Source organism: Taudactylus pleione, unplaced genomic scaffold (genome assembly GCF_031769625.1).
Source record: "Taudactylus pleione unplaced genomic scaffold, aTauple2 ptg000148l, whole genome shotgun sequence".
NCBI classification, from domain to species: domain Eukaryota; kingdom Metazoa; phylum Chordata; class Amphibia; order Anura; family Myobatrachidae; genus Taudactylus; species Taudactylus pleione.
Window position 1 is genome coordinate 2,149,392 of NW_028284550.1, and position 25,717 is coordinate 2,175,108.

Consider the following 25,717-nt stretch of genomic DNA (forward strand, 5'->3'; position numbering starts at 1 on the left):
CGTAGTGCCCATATGCAGTGCCACCCTGTGCCATAGGAGAGGACACCCTTATGCAGGCCTTGACTAGTGGCCCCAGTAGTGATCCCCCCTATGCAGTGCCCCTTGTGCCCCCTGTAGTTTGCCCCTTATATAGTGCCCCCAGTAGTGGTAACCCTTATGCAGTGCCCCTAAAATAGTGGCCCCAGTTGTAGTCTTCCCCCTATGCAGTACCCCCAGTATTGCCCATTATATAGAGCCCCCAGCAGTGGTCCCTTGATGCAGTGCCCCCAGTGGTAGTCCCCTCCCCCCTATGTAGTGCCCCTAGTAGTAGTCCCCTCCCCCCTATGCAATGCCCCTAGTAGTAGTCCCCTCCCCTAGTAGTGCCCCTAGTAGTCCCCCCCAGTAGTAGTCCCCCCTTGTAGTGCCCTCAGTAGTAGTCTCGCCCATTTAGTGCCCCTAGTAGTAGTAGTCCCCCCCTTGTAGTGCCCCCAGTAGTAGTAGTCCCCCCCTTGTAGTGCCCCCAGTAGTAGTAGTCCCCCGCCCTTGTAGTGCCCCCAGTAGTAGTAGTCCCCCCCTTGTAGTGCCCCCAGTAGTAGTAGTCCCCCCCTTGTAGTGCCCCCAGTAGTAGTAGTCCCCCCCTTGTAGCGCTCCCAGTAGTAGTAGTCCCCCCCTTTGTAGTGCCCCCAGTAGTGGTCTCCTCCTTATAGTGCCAGACCCCCCGCGGTAGACACACATAATATAAAAAAAACATTTACACTTACCTGACACCCGCTCCTGCTCCTGGTCCCGCCGCCGAGATCAGCTCCTCCGTCCACCGCTTTGCATTATGGGAGTGACGCGTCATGGGAGAGACGCGTCACTCCCATTACCCACTGCGGGAGCCGGAAGATGTCCGGCTCTGGCAGTGGGAGCAGCAGCCGATGAGAGTCTGTCTGACTCTCATCAGCTGCTAAAGCAAACACACAGCTGCCGGCTCTGGCGGCTGTGTGTTTGTGCTGTGTAGCGCTGACCGAACTCCGTCCAGTCAGCGCTAAACATGCAGTGCAGTCTGTGTCACAGTGACACAGACTGCCTGTGGCCCGCATGACGCTGTGGCCCAGGGGGCACATGGCACCCTGCCTCCCGGCCCAGCCCGCCACTGCTTCCGGGAGTGTAGGCAAGTACAGGATGGGCTACAGTCATTACATTATCTGGCTAAGGGTCTTCATTCAATCCCTGGCCAGACACAGATTGAAGGGGAGAAAACTCCACTCTGCTAACTGGCTCTGTGTTAGACATGTGTCACTTTGATGCTGCAATCACTGTTCTCCATTGTGCTTAGTGTACACATGCAGATGATGTTCAGCTGCTGATAAAGTTAGGTAAAAGAAGGTAGATAGGGGGTGTGGTCACCCAGGCTGTGTGATAGCAGTGGGTGTGTGTGTCTCTCCTCTCCTCCATGTTAGGTTGCAGCTGCAGCATGTGCCTGATCCTGTGTGTACAGAGCTTCCTGTGTGATTACACTTCCTGCTGCCCCTGTACAGCATCTGCTCACAGGGAGGCACTGAGGCACCCTGGGATCTGCCACCTGCTCCAATAGCTCATTCTGGAAGCTTATTCTAATTCTGTCTGTGTGTTTCCTATTCCATGTGTTATAGAGATCTCTGTCCCCCAGACTGAAGCCTTTGGCTGCTTTAAATACTGCTTTGGGCATATACAGGGCCATCAGTCTCCATTCCCAGGCCAATGGCACATTATTCCCTGTGCTGTCTAACTCCTAATAAATGCAAAAATCTCCAACCAACTCTGGAAATCATTCTGCTCCCATCACCCCATGTGTGGTACCCCAGAGCCTGGGTATAACACCTGTGTAAGAGTGCCCTAAGAAATATATATATGTAGGTGTAAAAAGGAAACATAAGCAAATTCCAATGTATGGAAACATTGCCTGTCTGTTGTATTTGTCCTAATTACAGTATTTCTCCTGTATGACATGTAACACCCTGTGGGGAGAGCCCGTGTGTGAGCATTTGTATATACTTTGACCCAATATTGTGAACAAAAATGTGTCTATTCTCTGCACCAAGAAAGAGCATCAGGGGACAGGAGGGGGGTTATAGAGAGCCCAGCTGCCGGACCAATGGTCACATGACTGAGAACTTAAGGTGGCTGAGGTCAGTGGGTCCTGAGGTAATGGTGAGGAAGGAGCCATCTGTGAGAGCTGACCAATAGAACCTGAGCACCAGGGGGAGGAGCCAGGTCAGAAGTAGGTGATAGGCTGTCACCTGAGGAGAGCCTCAAGCATCTAGAGAGGTCTGTAACTGCACAACCTCAGAGCTGTACCCCTTTGCTCTACACCCCAGCTGTACCCCTGTGAACTATACTCCAGCTGTACCCCTGTGCTCTACACCCCAGCTGTACCCCTGTGCTCTACACCCCAGCTGTACCCCTGTGCACTGCACCCCAGTTGTACCCCTGTGCACCGCACCCCAGCTGTACCCCTGTTCTCTACAGCCCAGCTGTACCCCTGTGGGGGGGTGTCACACTGATCATGTCCCAATTGGACTTTATTTAATATTTTTTGTAAGGATGTGTGGCTAAGCCTCCTTACATTAGGCCACGAACCATAAGCCCCCCCCATATGATAATGATGGCCATATGAAAAAAAATCAAAAATAATTAAAATGTAAAACAATATACAAAACAAAGAATTGTTGTTGGGTTTTACAATTTTAAAGGAGAGCAGTAAAAAAGTAAATATATGTTTTTATCAGCATAGTAGTAAGAACACAACAGAAAGCTTAGAACTATACAATGCACAATATCAGGTTGAGGAGAACTAGAAGTCCCAGGGAAACGAGCTGCCCAGAGGTAACTATAAAATTGGTGGAATGCCAACTGGTCCATAAATGGCTGCACTAAGTTGTAGCAACGTAGAATACAAGTCCAAAAGCTGCAGTATGGCGATGGGGAGGGCAGGCAAAGCTTCCTCAGGTTGGCAGGTAGCAGCAAAGTACAGCATCAACCCTGTAACAAGAATGATTTATTATATTAATGGGTATAATGCAAGAAAATGCAAAATCATTGTCTACTATTACCTGGGACATCCAGGTGGACTCTGCTATTTTACAGAACTGAGAGCTGACCAGTTTTTCATGTAGAAGACCGGACAGGGTGGGTAACTTAATAATAAAAATCAATCTAAATATATTAGGAAAATGAATGTGTCACCAGGTGAGATCTCGCTATGACCCCTTGTATCGTCACCTTTTTTAGCATTGTACATTTTACATTCTCTCTATTTACTGTCTGAGTGCTATTCGATTTGAAGATATAATCAGATAGAACAGATTTTTTTGTGCATGGAATTATAGTAGTCTAATTATATATTATGAGACTATTTTGAGCCTACTTTATATAATTTTATTTGACCTTGTTTTCGAAGTCACGCTGTATCTAGATAGTATTGGCAACATTTTGTAGTTTACTCATTTTGATCCAGCTATCATGTTGCATTGATGTATTATATATTGTTTTTTACATATATTTTAGCCCTATTTGATTGACATATAGTGGTATAACTTTATTTTAAAAAGAGAATCGGCAACTTTGTATTTCTCTATTATATAATGTGTTTAAACCTTGTTAGACGCTTAAGGTATATATATCAGGAATCTGCATTGGTTAATAGTGCAGGTATATATAGATCATGTGACCACCCCAGATTGTGCCTTCATAAAGACCTGACCTCAAGTGGAAACGCGTTGGGTGCATATCTGGAGGTGATCCAACCATTTGGGATTGACATGTTCCTAAAACCCATCCATTTCTGCTAGCATGATATATTCATAGTGAATCAGTGGGTTTTCGGAGATCCCAAGAGAATTACATCTTGCCGGTTGTCTCGCTGTACGACTGACATGATCAGAAGCCGGTGAGCCGTTTCTATCTTGCACACCGAAGGGCATACGGAGGTAGCTATATAGTACTGTATCTTATATGAAGTTCTCTCTGAAGCCATATCAGTACACCACAGCACATATATTAGCCTCACTTCATTAGGCTTGTTTAAAGTGTGGTACGATATATGAGAAACACTGGTTTAAGAAGTTTAAACACACTATGGCATTTTAATTATTGTTATTAATAAAAAAGTTTTCTGTGGTCTTTGAAAGTGCTGATTGAATATTTTTTTTAGTGGAAGAAGATTATTGTTTTTTCTATATAGGAAAGGATTGGGACGCTGTTGCAGTATACACCACCGGAAGCAATTTTTATTTTTTAATTTGACTATATTGAAACTAAGGCCCTCATTCAGAGCCACTCGCAAACAGCAGTACGCTCGTTGCGTTCCGATGTTGACTAACCACGCATGCGTCGGTGTTACACTGCGCATGTGCGTACGGCAGATTGCGAGCTTTTTTTCTCTCGTTCCTAAAATAGCGTACAGGAAGTGACATGTCAAATGTGATTGACAGAACAGGGCGTTTTTGGGTGTTGACGGGGGTGGAGATGGAAAAACGCAGGCGTGGCGAGGCGTTTTTGGGGCGTACATACATTAGCAGATGCGAACGTCAAATGTGTTCGGACCGTCACATACGTCACTGGAACATCCTCTTTCCCTTCAAAATGCTCGCACAGTTTAGGGTCTGGATTACTCGACCACATTGGCGATGGCCTTCTCCTCCGTCCCGGGACTCCATGATGTTGCAGCGATTAATCGCGGGTGGTCACAAAAGCAATTAGTGTTGTATTGAAAACCGGCTTGGTATGTGTTTGGAAAGCAGTTTATTGGGATAGCACAAAACCGTACGCAGGTGGAAATCATACCTGCTAATGTCAGGATTACACAATCACTTGGCGTACATTTTTTGGGGGGTTTTTTGGCCTCAATTTGTTGTTTATGGCCTATTGTGACAATAATGTCATCATGTTTTAATTAGCTCCCCTTTTTTTTTTTAATGTGCAATTTGCATCGTTATGTGATTTTTTAAACGTTCCTTCAAGAGGCCTTTTTTTTATACAAATGAAATGGTTTTTTGTGTCCTTTTTTGCCTTTAGGGCCAGGATTAAATGTAACCCATTTGTACAATAATGTCACAATACAATGTCAGATTTTTTTCATAAATTTATTGTTTAAACACAAACCAATTGGCATAATATATATATTTTTTTTTTTCTGCCAAAGATACTTTTTATCAAAAATAAATAATCAATAACTGATAACATAAACGTACAAAAATAACTTAAAAACATTTCACAAGAAAGGAGAGGGAAGTTTTGACCAGAAAGGAATATGAGCCAAGCACAGAAGGAGTGTGGGAAAAGTCGCCATTGCTGTCACCGTTTTTTCGCCCGTTTGGATGGGGGAGGGTGGGCGCCAGACCGGGTCCGGGATGCCATCGGGCTGGCCTGTCCAGAGGCAGATGTTGTGGCCTCTGGACTAGGCACAGGGCTAGGCACATTTGGAGGATTGGCTGATGTTGTGCCAGAGGTGGAGGATCCTGATGTTCCGGCAGGAAGGGAGGTCGGCTCCACCATGTGCTGGCGAACGAGCTGCTCCAGGGCATCGGCGATGCGGATGTTGGCCCTGGTATTTTCCGCCAGGGCCTGACCAATGGTCACGTTGGCCGCAGCATTTTGCTCCAGGGCCTCTGCCACCCGTATCAGACTGGCGTCCATCCTCTGCAGAATCTCCGTATGGAAATCCGATTTGAAATTGAGTTCTGTGAGGAGGCCCACTGCCTGCGAGGGGGCACGCCCTGGACTGGCTTCTGCAGGGTCCTCAGCCGGATGTACTGGTTCCTCCCCTGCAGAGCCAGCAGAAATTCTGCGGCCAAGGCTTCCCTCTGGAGCAGACTCATCCGCCTGTGTCTCTGTTGGAAAAATGAGAAAAGAGTCACATTAGAATCTACATATTGGCACAATAGCATTTCAGAGTTGGTGACATCACAATACTTACCTGGGCCAACATGAGGAGCCGCAAAGTCTGGCATGTCCGTATCCATGTTGGACACGCCAAACACCTCCACAGGCTGCACACACCCCTGTGCCAGCTCTTCTAAATCCGTCAACTCCAATGACATAGGGGTGGGACCCCCACCTGTCCCCCTTGCATGCCTAGCCCTGTCCGCGAGTTTTTGCTTTAGGCGATATTTGAAGTCGCCCCATCTGTGGGGAAAAATGGAAGCCATTATCCTTTGGTTTAAAATGGGGTTTGTTTTTAGGGGGGGCAAGGGTTTACTTACCGCCGTTTGACATCCCGGGCTAGACGGACATAATCACCCACTCTATTGACAGCAACGGCTACCTCTTCCCACATTCTCCACTTCTGGCTTAGACTCATATTCCTGTCTGCCTGTGGCAGGATGTCCACACACTTCTGGATCAAAACCTCCATCTCCTTTCTTGTGAAATGTGGCTGCCTTTTTTTTTTGCCCGCTTTGGCCGGAATACTGGGCCCAGCAGCCTCTTCCATGTCATCCTCCTCACCTATTTGTGTAAATTTACAGAATTCACAAAATCACAACTTGCCTAATCTTATGTTTCAAATTAATCGTTGATAGAAAATGCATGAAAGGCTTACCGCCTGACTCTTGGGCATTTTTTCCCTGGTCTGTCGCCATGTCTGAGGTCCAAACAAGAAATACACCAGAATTTGAATGTGTTTTCGTGACGTATTTATACATGCGTCCTTATTTTGCGGCCGCATCATTGATTGTGCGGCCCTATGATCCCTCCTTAATTTGTGCGGGAAACGAAACACTATTTATGGCTTGGTGTGTCTCAAGTCGAGGTGGCGTTTTTGGATTGTTGGAGGTTATCTTGGCTGGAGTTTATTGATTGCGTAGAAAGGAGTTGAAGGTTGGAGATTCGTTTGTTGGTTAGATTTGCGTTTTTTTTTCCGTTATCTTTGTTGGTTTATATTTTTGGGACCTCGTTTGTTGATTTGGTAAGTTTTGTGAAGTCTAACTTTTGTTCAATTGTTTCATTGTGTTTCGTATATTTTGTAATTTTTGGATACCTAATTTATTCTATTTTAGATTTTGTTTATTTTCGACCCCAAAGACCTTTTGATTTTGCATCTTAGATATTTGCTCTTGGTAAGTCCATTTTTTATCTTGTATTAGCGAACTAATTAGCGCATTTTTAGTAGTTACTCTTGTGACTTGTATTAGCGAACTAATTAGCACATTTTTAGTAGTTACTCTTGTGACTTGTATTAGCGAACTAATTAGCACATTTTTAGTAGTTACTCTTGTGACTTGTATTAGCGAACTAATTAGCGCATTTTTAGTAGTTACTCTTGTGACTTGTATTAGCGAACTAATTAGCACATTTTTAGTAGTTACTCTTGTGACTTGTATTAGCGAACTAATTAGCACATTTTTAGTAGTTACTCTTGTGACTTGTATTAGCGAACTAATTAGCACATTTTTAGTAGTTACTCTTGTGACTTGTATTAGCGAACTAATTAGCGCATTTTAAACAGCTTAATAATCATTCTAACTTTTTGATGGTTTAGCTTTCGCTTTTTGAGCCAACATTTCGACCCGTTTTGCTGTACTGTGTTAAATGTCGCTTTGCGGTTTTGCTAAATGGGTGTTTAGCATATTTGAACTTTGGTCTAGCACAAAATGTATCAACAAAAATGCACAGAGTGAAATGTGTCAAGTAATTTTGTTGTTTATTTTCAGTTTTGACGTATCATGACAATACCCCGGCATGTAAGCAGCAATGGATGGTATCATCAAGCTAAGTTGTTTTAATATAGTTTTGGGGTGGGTCAAAAGCCTTACTTTGAAATTTTTGAATTTCAGGTTGATCTGGGGCGGATTGTTCTGGCCATGCTCCCGGAAGCCGACCAACCTCAATCTCATCCCAGGCGTAGGCATCGTAGGCATGCAAGGCCCCAGATATTTCGAACACGTGTCACCCTTTTTGGAATGCCCGATGATGAGGTTTTAAGACGCTACCGTCTACCTCCCAAAATCATCATAGACACTCTCTCATTAATAGAAAGTGATCTTGAGCGGCAAATTGACAGTCCAACAGCAATACCACCACTGACGCAATTTATGGCGGTGTTACATTTCTGTGCCTCAGGATCGTTTCAAACAACGGTGGGAATAGTGGCGGGCATCTCCCAATCCTCCATTTCCCGGATCCTGAGGGCAGTGTTGGAGGCACTTTTCAAGCACCTCCATCATTTTATTCAAATGCCTTTGGATATGGGTGCCCTTAGTGTGGCCAAGGCCATTTTTTACCAAATAGCTGGCTTCCCACACATCATAGGGGTTGTGGATGGTACTCACATACCACTTCAGCCTCCAGCACGGCTGGAGGCAATATTTAGAAACAGGAAACACTATCACTCCCTGAATATAATGGTGGTATGTGATGCCTCCCTCCAGATCCAGTCCCTGAATGCTAAGTTACCAGGAAGTGCACATGACTCCTTCGTCATCCGGCAATCAGGGATATGGCAGAAATTAACCAACCTACAAGCTGGTGATGCGTGGCTTCTGGGTAAGTGGAGACCTTTAGTACATAACAATGTTAAGCTTGATACACAGTGTTCCTGATGTTGTCTCTTATTTTTCACAGGAGACAGTGGATACCCTTGCATGTCCTGGCTGGTCACTCCTTATTTGGCTCCCACACCAGGCCCACAAAGTGAGTATAATTCCGCACTTACAGCCACCAGGCAAGTGGTGGAGCGCTGTATCGGCCTTTTAAAAGGCCGATTCAGATGCCTCCACCGCTCTGGTGGCGAGCTCATGTATTTGCCGGATATGGTGTCGAAAATTGTGGTCCTGTGTGGGATATTTCACAACATCGCCATAAGGAGTGGTGTCCCAATGCAGCCAGAGGATGCCTTACCTGAGGATGGCCCCCCCGAGGTTGGTCGGAGGTCAGTATGTGGGGGGGCCATACGCGATGATGTGGTGGCCAGATTTTTTAGGTAAGTTTGACCCAAACTACAGTGTTTATACCTAATGTGTTTGTGTTTGTTTGCGAACATCTAATTTATTTATTTTTTTTCACCATCTTCTGTTTGTTCACATAATCTTTGCCACTCCAACGCTCACTACTTCCTGCTACCCTTACCAAACCTGGATCTGGTGATTTTGTCCATATATTCTGGAACCCATATCGCAACGCCATGTTTGTGGAATCATGTTGGCATGGTCCTTCGTCAACCAGTTCTTGATTGTTTTTTTTAATTAAATATTTTATTTGTATGTGTTGTATTTGAGATTATCACTGTTTTTTTTTTTTGGGACTGACCACTTTGATTTCTCATTTATGTTGTGAATAAATGTTTGGAGAGTGAAATGGTCTTCCTTTTTTTGGACGTTAACAGCAAGTGTAACCAGGTTAACACACCTTACATTTGACTAAGGGGTAATCCAGTACTGACACCAGTTGATGTAAACTGAAATATGTTTGCAGGTTCCCAACCCACACCAAAAGGAAGCCTGTCCAAACCTTTGGATTTTGAAGATTGGCCTAAGCAGCTTGCACACCAACTAGGAACCTGTAAAATGGCGAAATATCTAATTGACACTACACCCAAAAAGGGAAATGACATTGTTACTGTTATGTGTTTCTTGTGGCTGTTTAACATACAAATACAAAATACAATCTAACTTTTAAAAAAGGGAAATCCTTGCAGGAACAGTCTACTTATGTCAGGGAAAACTATTTTTGTTTTTGAAAAAAAGAATGAGCCAGAACGTATATTAGAACTACAAAATTTATTTACAAAACGAAAATAAACAAAAAAAACTACTGGCGAAGGATGCCAGACAGCCGGTCAAGGGCCACAAGAAGGCCAATGACATGTTGGCGCATCTGGCCAACACAATCGTCCACCTCTTGTCGACGCCTCTGTTCCTCTGTGGGTGAGAAAAGTGTGTGGATTAATAAAACAATAGGGAATCCACATTAAAAAAACAAAAACACAACGAAATCACTCCTAAACCGAAAAAAGAAAAACCAAAACAAAAAGGGGGTGCTGCCAAAAATACAAGGCCTATGTACAAATTCACACAGGTGTGATATGTGTATGTTGAAATCAGCAGGAAGAGGTAAAGGCAAACTGCTAAATCACCAAAAGTAAACCAAACAAGCACAAATAAAGGCACGACACATGATTACATACAAACAGTTTGTGGTTAAAAAAAATGAGAAAGAAAAACATACCGGGAGCCAGAACGGGAGCTCCGGAAGTCCCTCCATGTTCCTCCTCGGAGGAGCCTTCATTCCCCAAAGAACGGGGAGGGGTAATGATGGACTCCGGGGAGGGGGTAATTGGAAGAGGGGTGGGTGGAGGAGAGGGGGAAGTGGGACGGAGGGGAAGGAGGCCCGACAGTTCCGGGAGAGGGTCTGGGAAGGCTGGGGAGGAGTGGGGTATAGGGGAAATATTTGGGGTGGAGTGTTGGCTGGGGGTTGGGGATAGTGGCCGGGAACGCCGTCTGGCCGGACGGTGACGGCGTAGTCTTGGCTGTCCTCCTAAAATATGTCAAACAAATTGAGGTTAGTTTCTGGGCAAATCCGGGGCCCAAATAAAAAAAAAAAAAACAGCAACAAAAAACATGCAAAAAGGAGTAGAATGAAAAAAACAGAAATAGAGGGAAAACAAGCACACGCTGATATGAGGACAAATAATTAATAGGACAGACAGGAAAACATGCACACGCAGATATGAGGACAAATAATTAATAGGACAGACAGGAAAACATGCACACGCAGATATGAGGACAAATAATTAATAGGACAGACAGGAAAACATGCACACGCAGATATGAGGACAAATAATTAATAGGACAGACAGGAAAACATGCACACGCAGATATGAGGACAAATAATTAATAGGACAGACAGGAAAACATGCACACGCAGATAGGAGGACAAATAATTAATAGGACAGACAGGAAAACATGCACACGCAGATATGAGGACAAATAATTAATAGGACAGACAGGAAAACATGCACACGCAGTTTGCCCCACAAACACAAACATGAAAACCACAATACATAACACTTACTTTCAAGGATCTGCATGCGAAAGCATGCCAGCAAGCGGGCGTTCGCCGTTGCAGGTCTGACCACCTGCGCTCCAGCTGCCCGATGTTGCGGCGTGAACCCAACGACCGCAGGCGGGACCGTGCCTCCGCATACGCGGAGCGCTTCTGCCGGTTGGTGATGGGTGGAGGCTGGCTGGTGATCCGCCTATCCATCACCTCCGTAAGCACCAGCAGCTCGCGCCTGGTGAATGCGGAGGCTCTCATGATGGCAATGGAGTTTTTCATACAAAACATTTTTGATAAAGTGTGGCAAAAATTTCTGATTGGCTAATGTATTTTGGAAATTAACAGGAGCAATTTTATTGGTTAGTGTATGAGTCATGTGTTCAACAGGGCCAGAAATCTCTGGAGAGTTATGATAGGCTTGATGCAGTGACATGCATTTGCAAATTTAAATAAAGAAATGAACCCCGGAAAATATGCGGGGATCCACAGCAATAGAACAATTGTTTAATTGTGGTTCACATGTTTTTTGAACAATAAAAGCGAATGTTCCATCCGTACGTATTCTGCGGGTAAACACAAACACGGACAAGAGTAAAGTTTCTTGCATTGTGTTGAAAAAAAACAAACAATTAAGCTAATTGATACATTGATTGGCATGATACGATTGATGGAGGTAGGCAGAATAAAGGAGCAGGTAATCGACATCTGACAAGGCCACTTCCGGTTTCACTTGTGCGTGCGTTCCTTTCAAGCCATTTCGGGGATGTACGCTCGCTATTTCGTACGCTCTTTAGTTAGAGGAGGGGTCGCCTGAGTTTAGGGAGGAATTTTAGATGCGAACGAAAATACGAGCGAGCCATTGAATTTAAATAATTTTGTACGTACGCCTAACGTACGTGCGCCCGCTTGCGAGTGGGTCTGAATGAGGGCCTAAATAAGTTTATGGAATCCTATTAAAAACCTCTATGGAATCCTGCCTATAACCTCTATGCAATCCTGCCTATAACCTCTAAACCTTATATGATGCTAATTAGCGTTATGAATAGTCGCACACAGCAATAAACACTTTCAGACTTTGGTTGTGGTTCCGAAGCACAAAAAGTTATTATTCAGTATAAAAGAAAAAGGTACTTAAACGGACATGATCTAGACAATATGTACAAAGGTTACATTCAATATAGGTACAGTCGATATACATACGCAAGCGCACCGGTCCCAGTTACAGTCATCAATCCAGAAGCCTGCGGTCATCCAAGATGAAGAATGGCTCCTAACTGGGACCAGTACACAGGCTATATACCCGAACTGATCATTATAACAGTAATGTAGACAGACAAACATAATTCCATTGGTTCTTGCTCTTGGTCTTTGTAGTACACTGTAGTTCATAGGGCAGTTCACTAGGGGTATGTCCCACTTCTTCAGATTGTATTGTCTTTCTTTAATTTATTTAAATTAACCACAGGCTCAGCATACAGAGTTTTATATTTCAACCAATAATTCACTATGGTCCATAACTCCCGAACGCATGATCCGATTCCCTTGCCGATATAACCGGGTATCTGGAAATAGACAGGGTATCAGTACAGTACCAAACATGAAATGTCTACGATGTTCTATACCATTAATATCAAATACATACATTTCACAATATTGCTGATATAAATTAAACCCTGAATATTAACCTAAAATACTGCAGAACCTTTTAATGTAATTGTGTGTATATTTGCACGCATTGTGAATACACATGTGATTGTCTATGTGCATGCATGTATTTATCATGAATTAATATATATATATTTCTCTATGCTTTACTTGGTTTTGATATTACTTGTCTGGACTACAAAAATGACAGGCAATGGGGGTTTACAAAGGTGATCAAAAGATGCCTGATGAGATCAGAAAGGCAAGGCTAATCTGTTTAAGCATCAGACTCAAAGACAATGGCTTACCCAGAATACAATTAATTTCTCCTTAACCACATCACATTAGATACAAGGCCTACAATGGCTAACGATAGCTTAGATGTCTAACAATTGTTTCCCAATCCATTCTTTCTGAGTATATTAGTGTCTGTATTATACTTCAATTTTCATAGGCATACTGTTCTGTATGCAGAGCAAACGCTCCCCATATCTTTGTGTATTCTTTAATTATTTGTCACAGACAAATCAACAAAATCTGTCTTGTCATCACTGAATATTTAATGTAAGGCTTTTATTAGTTGTAGCTAAAATGGCGTTTTGCAACCAGTCGCATAATGGTGTCTTGCAGATCTTGGTTTTAAACAGATTCTGTCTCAGCCAATCATCCGGCTTCGACATAACAAATAAGAAGTTTGTTTTCACTTAGCATTTTACTTAATCCCCAACCTTCCAAACAGTAGATACTTTGATGACCTAACATTTACAAATAGCCAGGACCTCTGCTGTCTACAGATCCGGCGGATTGGCTCTTACACCCATATGTAATAGCCTCCGATTTGCTGATCCCGGTGCAATGCCAGCGATATAGCTGCTAGATTTAAAGCTAAATACAACACAGGGTGGGCATTACAGAGCAGGGACCCTCTCCAAAGTGCTATTACTTGTGCTATTAATGGAAACAAATTTAGTAAAATTAATATTAAATTGGAAATTACCTGTGAAACATGACGTTTTGGTGGTATTTTGATTATTTTTATAAAATGCTGCTTTCTTGTAAAACATGAATAACTGCCCCTAGCTGGGTATATTTAGTGTTTTATACATTAATTTGTTATCTTGATACATTAATAAAATGCCAATGTTTTCTGAATATTACTAAAATGTAGATTTTACCTTTAAAATAATAATTTGTTATATAGAGTAGCTCTCAATACTGGCATAATAATCTGCCGTGATATCAGTCATAATTCTTATCATAACTGATACAAAAACATTTTTAAACATTAATAAATATATTGTAGTTACATATATTCAGTTTAAGCCTCATTTATTTGGTGGATATAGTTACTGTTTTGCTCCTTTGTAGTTTGCTGTTATTACTTAGTCTAATCGCTGTAATGAAACATGTAACAAACATTAAAAAAAAAATGTTTCTTACCTTCAAAAAACAGGAGTAAGGTAAGGAGATTCATGTCTGGTCTCCAGTACAGGTGTCCAGTATACTAATATACAGTAGATTCTATTGTACACTGTAGTTTTAGTACGTCTTCCCCAGAAAGTGCCAAATCTACAGGGGCTGGAACTCCGCCCCCCTGGTATAGTATACAAAGGCGGGATAAGCGTGAGTATAACTAAGAATACTAGGTTTTTTGCTGTATTGATGTTGATGTCAGTCTTGTTGCTGGGCAGATTATAAGGCTGTCTGGTCTGCTGGTTGGGAGCCAATGATATTGTTTGAAGGAGTGGTCAGAGGATCAGTATATCTTGGCTTGTGTGAGCATGGACAGCCTCTTGGTTCCTGGAGTTTTGAAACAAGATCAGGCTGAGTAGCTTTGCCCTTTTTCTGTATAATCCTACTACCTTTTCATTCCCAGTTTATTACCTTGCATTCCCCCCCTTTTTCATATCTTCCCACTGGTTCATCCTTTAACTTACATACCCTATATATGCTGGCCTGCATCCCCCCCCCTTTGTTTCCTGTCCATATATAGCCCGGCCATGCCATCCTGCCCCCCCCTCCAACCGTGCTAATTAAGCACACAAGCACCGCTCACCTGCACTAGGCATCCCCCTTTCCACCTCCACTGGTTTTGTCTCCCTTATGGCTGCAGGTCCCCTTCTCATCCCGGGTCAGCATGTATCATTCTGCGCCAGTGGGAGCTCCCGCTTCCGCGCCTCCTGCTGGTGCACTGTTGTCTGCCCTCTAGCCCCCCCCCTCCTTCTCCGGAAGGGATGTGCGCTCCCGTGACTCCGGCCGGTTCTCAGTCCCCGATGGCGCGAGCGCCTCTCTGCGCCACCGGGAGCTCCAGCTCCATCCACTGGCGCTCCTGCGTCTGCCCTACAGCCCGCTTCACCTTACCACCGGCGGGGGTGAACGCTCCCGCGCCGCCCACCGGTGCCCAGTCTCGGCACCACAGGTGCCTCCCTGCACCAGCTCCTGGTTACCCCCTTCAGCTCCCCCTTTCATCCCCCCGACAGGGTCCACCTCTCCCGCACCTGCTGCTGGTTAACGGCCACCCCGCCGCGAGAGCGGCACCATCCAACCCGCCCCCCCCTGCGCAACAGATCCCCCGCGACCTGGGGGGGCCCCCCCTTTAATTTTCCTTCCAGCGCCGGCCATCTTCTTTGCCCATGTGGAAGTCCCAATATTCAGCCTTCAGCCTCTCCTGAGCTGCGCTTGCAGCTTTAGTTGCACCCCTTTTTATTAACCCCTGCTACCTCAACTAGCCCTCTGCCCTCTCTCCCCCACCCCCCTTTCAATTTTTATATATATATATTTTTTTTTAAGCTCCCTCACCCCCCCTCCCCTGGCCTCATATTCATTGTTTCCCTTTCTGTACCCCCCTCATGTGTTATTATTATCTGCTGCCCCTCCTTCCCTGGCTATCCTTCTGTACACCTTCATCCATGCCTCCTTATAATTTGTTTCTCTTATGGCTCCTTCATCTTTTCTTTGGCTCTGCTTCCTGTATCCCATCTTCCCCTTTATCCACCATCCTCACCACTGTTGGTCACATGTACCCTCCCTGCATACACCCCTGTCCTCCCCCCCCCCCTCGTGCCTGCACCCTCTTCTCCTGCTCACCTTTCTCCTTTAGTTACAGGTCGGCCTGGCTCTGTGGGTACCTCAAGATGATGCAGTAGTTTGTGCGGCTAATGTTCCAGTGCGGTGGCTAGTGATCCTGTGCGTGTTGAGACGGTCATGGCGGTCGAGCTGGTTATGGCGGTCGAGCTGGCGGCTCCGCCGCATTAAAACATCAAAGATGGCGCCTCGCAGAAGCATTGTAGAGGAGGTTCTGGGTCCACCTGGTGATGGCGAGTATGATTGTGTCACAAATTTTGTTATGACTCCAGTTTTTGTTTTTCATCTAACGTTTGCCTGGCGCGCTCGCGTTAGATTGACAGGAGGGTTGCGCAGAGGTTAGACAGGGGGTTTAGGTGGTAATTACAGGGAGGCTTATGACGCAGTACTGGGGGTTAGGAAACAAGGGTGCTCCTCTGTGCCATGGGCTAGTTGGCGAACAGAGGGTGAAACACGGGTGGATTCATTATACATCTTTGTGGTGGTAACATGTTTGTCTAGTTTAGAAATTTGGCATGGGGGGATTTTATACCCAATGTGGGCGGAACCATGATGATAGGGTGGTTATGCCTTTTGGGTACAAAGGGTGGTTCAATTTGTTTATAGGCACGCAGCAACGTCGACCCTCCTTGGTCACGGGGCTGCCTCCGCATTACCTCTTCGAAACGGGGTAATCCTGGTTTATTAAGGCATATGTTTCGCCAGTTATGATCCCTGATGTGTTGTAGGTTGGGCTCTCGTTTGCCCTCATGCTGCACTTGCGGAGGTGGCTCCTGTCCAAGGATAGCCTACGTGTATAGGTGGGTTTACCTCCCGACTCAGGGGTTAGCTACAAGGGAGCTAGTTGGACTCAGTCGCCATTTTGTTTGGCTGTCTTTCGCTGTGCAGCACAGGTGGTGCAGTGGTTAGCGTTCCTCCCTCCCAGCGAAGAGATTGTGGGTTCGGTTTCCACCTTGGTATGATATCTTCCTGTGTTTGTGCTTCCTCCATGTATTCTGTTTCAATGCATGGGGTTTAAGTGGTATTCAGGTGAATTTGTAAATAATGTTTGCCTTCGGGTGGTGCGGTTTCCGGCACCTATTTCGGGAAATCCATTTTTCTTACTTTTGCATGTTCAGGACGGCACTAACCAGGTCGGTGTAGCACATCGGCCGTATTGATTTCTCTTCATGGGTGCAGGAAGGAGTGACGTCTGTTTGGACCTCCTCTTGGGGCGCAGTCACCTTTTTTCCGTGTTTTGGGTGTTCCAGTTGCGCGTGATATGATTGTAGGTTTTGTGTCCTGTTGGTAGGTTGGAGAAGGAGATAGTCACGATAGCAGGTTATGGTTGTTTGGTAGGTTTTTGTAGCGTAGTGGGAAATGGATCACATATCACACTAGACATTTAAGGTTTTGAGCCTCAGTGGAAACATTTTAAAAATAAATGAATAAATAAATAAAATAAATAAATAATAATTATGTACGGGGTTTGTAAGTTGTTTGCTTAAAGGTGGCGGATTTATAGGTTTACACAGTTTGAACAAGCATTTCGTTGTTGGGCAAGTTTTCTTGTTCAATTTGACGGTGAACTAATTTGTACTTCAGCGGCAATTTTTGCTGCAGTTTGTTTACTAATGAGGCTGGCTGGTCAGGTTTTTTGGGTTTTCAGTTGTAGGGAAATTTTTCAGCATGGTGTTTTACGATGCAGGTTTTTCGAGTAATTGTTGCTGTTGGAGCCGTTCCCAATTTTCATGGCCAAATTTGCTGGTTAATGCGACTGAGGCTTAATTATTTTCTAATCTACTCAATTGGCTGCAGTTCATGCCATCTACAACCGAAACTCGTTCCTTTTGCGTTTGCGTTGTCATTTAGTTTTGTACGTTTAGTTTCAGAATATTATATTACTGATGTGAATTTCCAGATCTTCTCTGTAAAGCGCTGCGGAATATGTGTGCGCTATATAAATAACTGGTAATAATAATAATAATAATAATTTCTACACACAAGTTGCGCTTCGGTTTCTTGTCCCAATGATACCAAGGAGGTAATCGTCTGCCTGGCAATTTTGGCGAGCTTATGGGCTCAGCCATCTACGGAGGGTAAGTTTTTCAATATTGCCTTTACTTCTTTGTTTGGAGCCATTCATAGCGGAGTGGCTCCAAAGCCTCTGCGGTGGCGGCGCCAGCGGGGAGCTCATCTATTGTTAGCTTGAAGGTATTCATGTACATACCCAGTCAGTTATTACATGTTGGGTGAATGGTTTCCCCGTTCGCGTCGTCTCCCGGCGTTTTTTTGATGTACAGTTTTTTATGCGTTGTTTGTGGTTACGGGCAGGTGGCTTTCTGATGGGTGTGAGGCTTCGCTTTTGCATTGGAACTTTCCAGCTGCTATTTTGGAGTGTTTCATTTCATCTGGGTTTTTGTTTAAAGATATTGGCCCTGATTCAGACCCACTCGCGAGCGGCTGTCCGCTCGCAAGTGGGTCGATGTTCTGCACTGAGCATGCGCACGACGGAGGGAGCTCCGTCGTGCGCATGCGCCAGACGCGACGAGCGAAGGAAAGTCCTTCGCTCGTTGTGTCTGATCAAAGGGGGCGTGCTGTCGATGTTGATTGACAGCACGCCCCCTTTGGTGGGCGTGCTGGGGGCGTGCCTCCCTGATGGGGGCGTTCCCACGGGAACGCCTCCCGTCAGAAGCCGGCCCACTGACATCACTAGTGATGTCAGTGGGAGTGATTTTGGCTCTGATAGAGCCAAAATCACTCCGGAGCTTGCAGTTGAAAACCTCAACCGCAGGCTCCGGCTCGCAGTCTCGATGGTCGCGATGGTCAAGACCATCGCGGCCATCAAACTGCACGCTCGTATAGGCTGTGGGTGGTGACCCACAGCTATACGAGCGTCCAGGAGGACGCTCCATTTTTATGGAGGGCGGCCCTCATTCAGAGCGTGCGCTCTGCTCAGAGCGTACGGCTCTGAATGAGGGCCATTGTTTTTCAGGGATTAGTGGTGCTTTGCAAGTTTTCATTGGGCAGTTCAGACCATAAAGGTGGGGGTGGATAGTTTCCTTTTCTTAATATCCATTGGTTCATTTGCCCGGTACGCCTTGTGGTGCATTACAGATGTGGCGCCCTGCTAGTGAACACAAGGAGAGTTTACAAGGAGGGTATTAGGCCTCGCTTTTACATTTGAACTTTCCAGTGGCAATTTTGGAGTGTTTAGTTTCGTTAGGGATTTGGTTTAAGATATTGTTTTTCAGGAGATTAGTGGTGCTTTGCAAGTTCATTGGGCAGTTCAGACCATAAAGGGGGGGGGTGGATAGTGTTCTCTTTCTCAACATCCAGAGGTTCATTTGCCCGGTACGCCTCACGGTGCATTACAGATGTGGCGTCCTGCTAGTGAATACAAGGAGAGCTTACATGCCAATCTTACCCTGCATTTCTTCAGTTCCCTTAGAGCACGAGGGTGGTGTACAGGCCAATCTTATCATACGCACTACATTTTAGTTTTCTGCAGTTTTTGGTCTAAGTTTTGATTGGGGCAGTTTCTATGCTTCAGTTTCTAGTACTTAATTTCTTCAAATTGGCGCAGCGATTGCGGTGGCATTTCCTGCAGAGTTTAGGGCATGCAAATGGCTGCCTATGAGACATGTTCAGTTGCGACTAGAACGAGTTGCGCACCTGGCGACAACCTGAAACGTTGTTTACCAACCAATCGTTGAACGACTAGCATTCAACAATTGGGGGGTGGTGAAGGGATTTTTTTAATTTTTCCTCCTGGGAGCCTTGATCCGGCCCAATTTGGTTCACGGGTAGGTTTTTTAGTTTTTTCCCCTTCACTCGGGTTATTTGTTTCCCCTCTTATGCATCCCTGCTATTTAGTTGCTACGTGTTTTCTTAAAGTTGTGTTGGGATGGTGCGGATTTGGTGCGATACTCATGGTACGGAACTTTGTTGCTCACTGGGATTGCAGCATTGACAATTTGGGTTGTGAATGATGTGCGCGGTTTGATGTAGATTTTCGTGCTTGGGTTTCTTGTGTCCTCGGTGACTAAATAGGATGTGCCTGACTAGGAGGGTTGCCCGTCAGGGCAACGATGTGCGACAGCAGAAAGGTGCGGGATGATCGTTCGTGGTGAGAGGTTTTGTTGGGCTTATGGACAAATGGGAGGATGTATGATCTGGCTGGTGCATAAGTTTGACTTGGAGAGTGGTGTATAAGCATGGTGCATTAGACAGGACGAAGAAGAAGGTGAATGTGTCAGAAGACTGTCATGCGGAGTCACTGGGTGGCTTGGTTGTGAGTCATAGCTTTTAGTTGGAGATTTAACTCGGTATTTTTCAATCCTGATTGAGGGCATCTTGATGACTTGGATTCAGTTTCCTTATTTAGGAATTCTTGTTCTGGGCTAGGTCATGTTGGGTGGCGGGCCAGTTTCCTTTGGAGTCTGGCTTTGGCGGGAGTACGCTGCAGCTCAGTGGCTTTATGTGGCGTAAGATACGTTGTGGGGGCACTTGCCCTCGATGAACCTGGCGAATTTGTCCTGCTCCGCACGGGGGGACCCGGGCGCTTTTTGGTACGGAAGCGCCTCGGATTGGCCCAGGAGGGAAGTGGGACCCTCGCAGCGTTAGTGCGTCTAGAGGGGGGACGTGTCAGTCGTTCCCCGAGTATTTCAGCAAAGTAAAAGCTAGAACTGAGTCTGCAGCGTCTCTTTGCCACCCTGGTTAGGTTAATTCATTATAAATAAAAGCTGTGACCTTTTTAGCCAAGCTCTTGTTGTCTGTGTCGTTATTTATTAGTTTAAGTTAAGTAAGCTATACAAGGTTGTTAAGGGTTAGAAGCAATAAATCAATGTATTTCTTATAATGTTATCATCCAAAAGTGCACAGTGACCTTTTTAGAGACTCTCTACAGTGTTTTTATTACACGTTTGTTGAGATTTCTAGAATTTATCTGGAAATTTTGATTAAAGCTAAATAATAGAGACACTTATTCTTTCTGCAGCATTAAACATTGGTCTACTTTACACTAATATATATATATATATATATATATATATATAAATCACTGTCAGTGACACTGCCCTGCTCTCGTTTACAAATTCTAAAGCATCTTTTATTGAAAACAAAACTGACCAGGTTTTCTAATTTGCTTGAAAACTGGAAAATGTTTTGCTTGATCCTTCTCAAGCATCTTGAAACGTGAATATTGGACTAATTTGCTAATAACATGTGTGGCCAGCATTATAAAGGCCCACTTAGCCTAATCTAGTTTTTATTATTTTACTTTATATATTTTCTTGATGGACCTTATAACTGTACTTTTTACTATATAGTTAAAAAGGGGGAGAGGAGACCAACTGCAATCTCACATAGAAAATGTTATGTCTGCACTTCTCTATTCTAATACCTTATAATGGAGATCAAATTTGACAGAAATCAGTGCCGACATTCAGCTCCCTCCTTCCGGGAGGGAGCTGAATGCCTGCATATAGCGGGGGGCGTGGCCGGGCTATGACTCCATATGGGGGACGGGGTCAGGGATGTCACAGCAAACTACAAAGGGCCAAAACATTAACTATATCCACCAAATAAATGAGGCTTAAACTGAATATATCTAACTACAATATATTTATTTATTTTGAAAAATGTTTTTGTATCAGTTATGATAAGAATTTTGACTGATATCACGGCAGATTATTATGCCAGTATTGAGAGCTACTCTATATAACAAATTATTATTTTAACAGTAAAATCTACATTTTAGTAATATTCAGAAAACATTGGCATTTTATTAATGTATCAAGATAACAAATTAATGTATAAAACACTAAATATACCCAGCTAGGGGCAGTTATTCATGTTTTACAAGAAAGCAGCATTTTATCAAAATAATCAAAATACCACCAAAACGTCATGTTTCACAGGTAATTTCCAATTTAATATTAATTTTACTAAATTTGTTCCCATTAATAGCACAAGTAATAGCGCGTTGCAGAGGGTCCCTGCTCTGTAATGCCCACCCTGTGTTGTATTTAGCTTTAAATCTAGCAGCTATATCGCTGGCATTGCACCGGGATCAGCAAATCGGAGGCTATTACATATGGGTTTAAGAGCCAATCCGCCGGATCTGGAGAAAGCAGAGGTCCTGGCTATTTGTAAATGTTAAGTCATCAAAGTATCTACTGTTTGGAAGGTTGGGGATTAAGTAAAATGCTAAGTGAAAACAAACTTCTTATTTGTTATGTCGAAGCCGGATGATTGGCTGAGACAGAATCTGTTTAAAACCAAGATCTGCAAGACGCCATTATGCGACTGGTTGCAAAACGCCATTTTAGCTACAACTAATAAAAGCCTTACATTAAATATTCAGTGATGACAAGACAGGTTTTGTTGATTTGTCTGTGACAAATAATTAAAGAATACACAAAGATATGGGGAGCGTTTGCTCTGCATACAGAACAGTATGCCTATGAAAATTGAAGTATAATACAGACACTAATATACTCAGAAAGAATGGATTGGGACACAATTGTTAGACATCTAAGCTATCGTTAGCCATTGTAGGCCTTGTATCTAATGTGATGTGGTTAAGGAGAAATGAATTGTATTCTGGGTAAGCCATTGTCTTTGAGTCTGATGCTTAAACAGATTAGCCTTGCCTTTCTGATCTCATCAGGCATCTTTTGATCACCTTTGTAAACCCCCATTGCCTGTCATTTTTGTAGTCCAGACAAGTAATATCAAAACCAAGTAAAGCATAGAGAAATATATATATATTAATTCATGATAAATACATGCATGCACATAGACAATCGCATGTGTATTCACAATGCGTGCAAATATACACACAATTACATTAAAAGGTTCTGCAGTATTTTAGGTTAATATTCAGGGTTTTATTTATATCAGCAATGTTGTGAAATGTATGTATTTGATATTAATGTTATAGAACATCGTAGACATTTCATGTTTGGTACTGTACTGATACCCTGTCTATTTCCAGATACCCGGTTATATCGGCAAGGGAATCGGATCATGCGTTCGGGAGTTATGGACCATAGTGAATTATTGGTTGAAATATAAAACTCTGTATGCTGAGCCTGTGGTTCATTTAAATCAATTAAAGAAAGACAATACAATCTGAAGAAGTGGGACATACCCCTAGTGAACTGCCCTATGAACTACAGTGTACTACAAAGACCAAGAGCAAGAACCAATGGAATTATGTTTGTCTGTCTACATTACTGTTATAATGATCAGTTCGGGTATATAGCCTGTGTACTGGTCCCAGTTAGGAGCCATTCTTCATCTTGGATGACCGCAGGCTTCTGGATTGATGACTGTAACTGGGACCGGTGCGCTGGCGTATGTATATCGACTGTACCTATATTGAATGTAACCTTTGTACATATTGTCTAGATCATGTCCGTTTAAGTACCTTTTTCTTTTATGCTGAATAATAACTTTTTGTGCTTCGGAACCACAACTAAAGCCTGAAAGTGTTTATTGCTGTGTGCGACTATTCATAGCGCTAATTAGCGTCATATAAGGTTTAGAGGTTATAGGCAGGATTCCATAGAGGTTATAGGCAGGATTCCATAGAGGTTATAGGCAGGATTCCATAGAGGTTATAGGCAGGATTCCATAGAGGTTATAGGCAGGATTCCATAGAGGTTATAGGCAGGATTGCATAGAGGTTATAGGCAGGATTCCATAGAGGTTATAGGCAGGATTCCATAGAGGTTATAGGCAGGATTCCATAGAGGTTATAGGCAGGATTCCATAGAGGTTATAGGCAGGATTCCATAGAGGTTATAGGCAGGATTGCATAGAGGTTTTTAATAGGATTCCATAAACTTATTTAGGCCCTCATTCAGACCCACTCGCAAGCGGGCGCACGTACGTTAGGCGTACGTACAAAATTATTTAAATTCAATGGCTCGCTCGTATTTTCGTTCGCATCTAAAATTCCTCCCTAAACTCAGGCGACCCCTCCTTTTGGCTAAGATCAAGTGTAGTATCTGTTCTTATCAGTTTCGACTGACTGGACTGTGACTGCACTCGGGCTCCAGAGGACCTGCTGCCGCATTTTTTCTGGACCTACACCGGCCGAGGAAGCTGAAAGAGGACTGCTGAGAGGAAGAAGGATTCGACTTGCCGAGGGTTAGACTTGCTGCTCTGCCCTCTGAAGAAGCGACTGCCAAGCTCCGACCAGCGTCCCCCAGACTGCCGACTGCGACGAGGAAGGACTACAAGTAGCAGAGGGTCAGACTTGTTTGCTCTGCCCTCTGTGAAACCGACCTCCGACCAGCGCCGACCAGACCCTGCGACGAGGAAGGACTTCGACCAGCATTGGGCTAGACTTGTTTGCTCTGCCCTCTGCGAAGCCGTCTCCCGACCTCCGACCAGCGGCGACCAGACCCTGCGACCGCGACAAGGAAGGACTTCGACTGGCATTGGGTTAGACTTGTTTGCTCTGCCCTCTGCGAAAGCGACTTCCGACCTCCGACCGCCGCAGACACTTCTCCAGCCCAACTTCGACCCCGGGCAAGAAGCAGGAGAGATGGCCTCAGCTGCTCCAACCCCGGTGCCAGCCCCAGCCTCCGCTCCAGCCACCTCTGCCAGGAAGAAGGCGGCAAAGAAGGGACCGAAGCCGGCCGAAGCTCTGCCCGACCAGGTCCCATCCACCTCCACCGCCCCTCCAGCAACAGCCCCCGAGAAGCCCAGCCAGACCCAGCCCAAGGGTACCCCAGCCTTGGAGCCCTGGATGAGGCAGACCATCGTGATGAAGCTGAAGGAGGTGGAAGGAAAGATGCCGGACATGACGACGGAGACCTTCGGCAAGAAGATGGTCCTTGAGCAGGGGTTCTCGACTGCTGAAACCCTCAGCATACAGAACTATCTCAAGGGGATCTTTTATGTGACCTTTGCCTCCATTGCAATCTGCAAGAGGTACTGGGAAGCGGTGAAAGCGGCAAGGCCTGAATCCCCTTTCTCTCGCTTTGTGGGCAATTGCCCTATCCAAAGAGAGGAGAGGCGGGTGACGGTTTCAATGCGGAACCCACACACGCCTGGCAAGGACATCGCCACCTTCCTGGGCCGTTTCTGCACGGTGATCAAGGAGCCCTCCAAGATCCTGGACAGGAATGGCTTCTGGACAGGCAAGTGGGCTGTCATCATCAAGCTCCTAAAAGACAACTGGAGCCCCGATGGAGTTGTGCACCTGCCACAGTTCTTCTCCCTGGGCGCATCTGCCGGATTTCTCAGTTATCCGGACCAGCCGCGGATCTGCAAGACCTGCGGTGGGAAGGATCACATTGGGAGAGACTGCAAGGTGGCAGCCTGCAAGAAGTGCAAGGTGGCGGGACACAACACCAAGGATTGCCCCACCCAGAAGACATGCAACCTCTGTGGGGAGGTGAACCATGTCTACAGAGACTGCCCCAATAGGGCAAAATCCTACGTGGCAGCAGTGACTGGACAAGGCCAGCAGAGGCGCCAGGAGGGTAAGAAACCTTCCACCCCAATCCCTCGCACCCATCCTACCCTTCCTACCCCACCCCTTCCCACCCATCCTACCCCATGCCCTCCTCCCACTGTGACAGCAACTCCCACCCCCACTGCTGGCACAACCCCTCCCCCCTCTCCCTCCCGCTCCCTTCTCCATCCCACTGTCTCTTCCACCCCCCCTGTCTCTCTCCTCTCCGAGGAAGAGTTTCCCCCTCTTGTATCCTCTGCAGGCACTCAACAGTCGAGCAGGAAGCGAAAGGAGTTTGACAGCCCAGCTGCTGACCCCGACCCTTCCAAGAAGTTGGCGGTAGAACAGGTCGAGAACCCTCTTCCACTAGAGGACGAGATGGAGGCGATGGTGGAAAACCTCGTGGAGGAGGTAGTACCTGACCTGAATGCTGACAACTTAATCGAACAGCTGATCCAGAGCTGTATGCAGCCGCCCCAACAGGGCGACCCAGCAACCGTTCAAGAGGAAGCACCGCCCGACAAGAGTGGTAGCTAA

General features: G+C 45.1%; 1 protein-coding gene across 1 annotated transcript; it reads left to right on the top strand.

Annotated features, from left to right (window-relative positions):
• The first annotated feature begins 24,265 nt into the window (after window positions 1–24,265).
• On the top strand, window positions 24,266–25,717 carry LOC148522286 (uncharacterized). The gene has a single exon (XM_088474153.1). It carries the CDS (start codon window positions 24,266–24,268, stop codon window positions 25,715–25,717), a length of 1,452 nt encoding a protein of 483 aa, XP_088330279.1.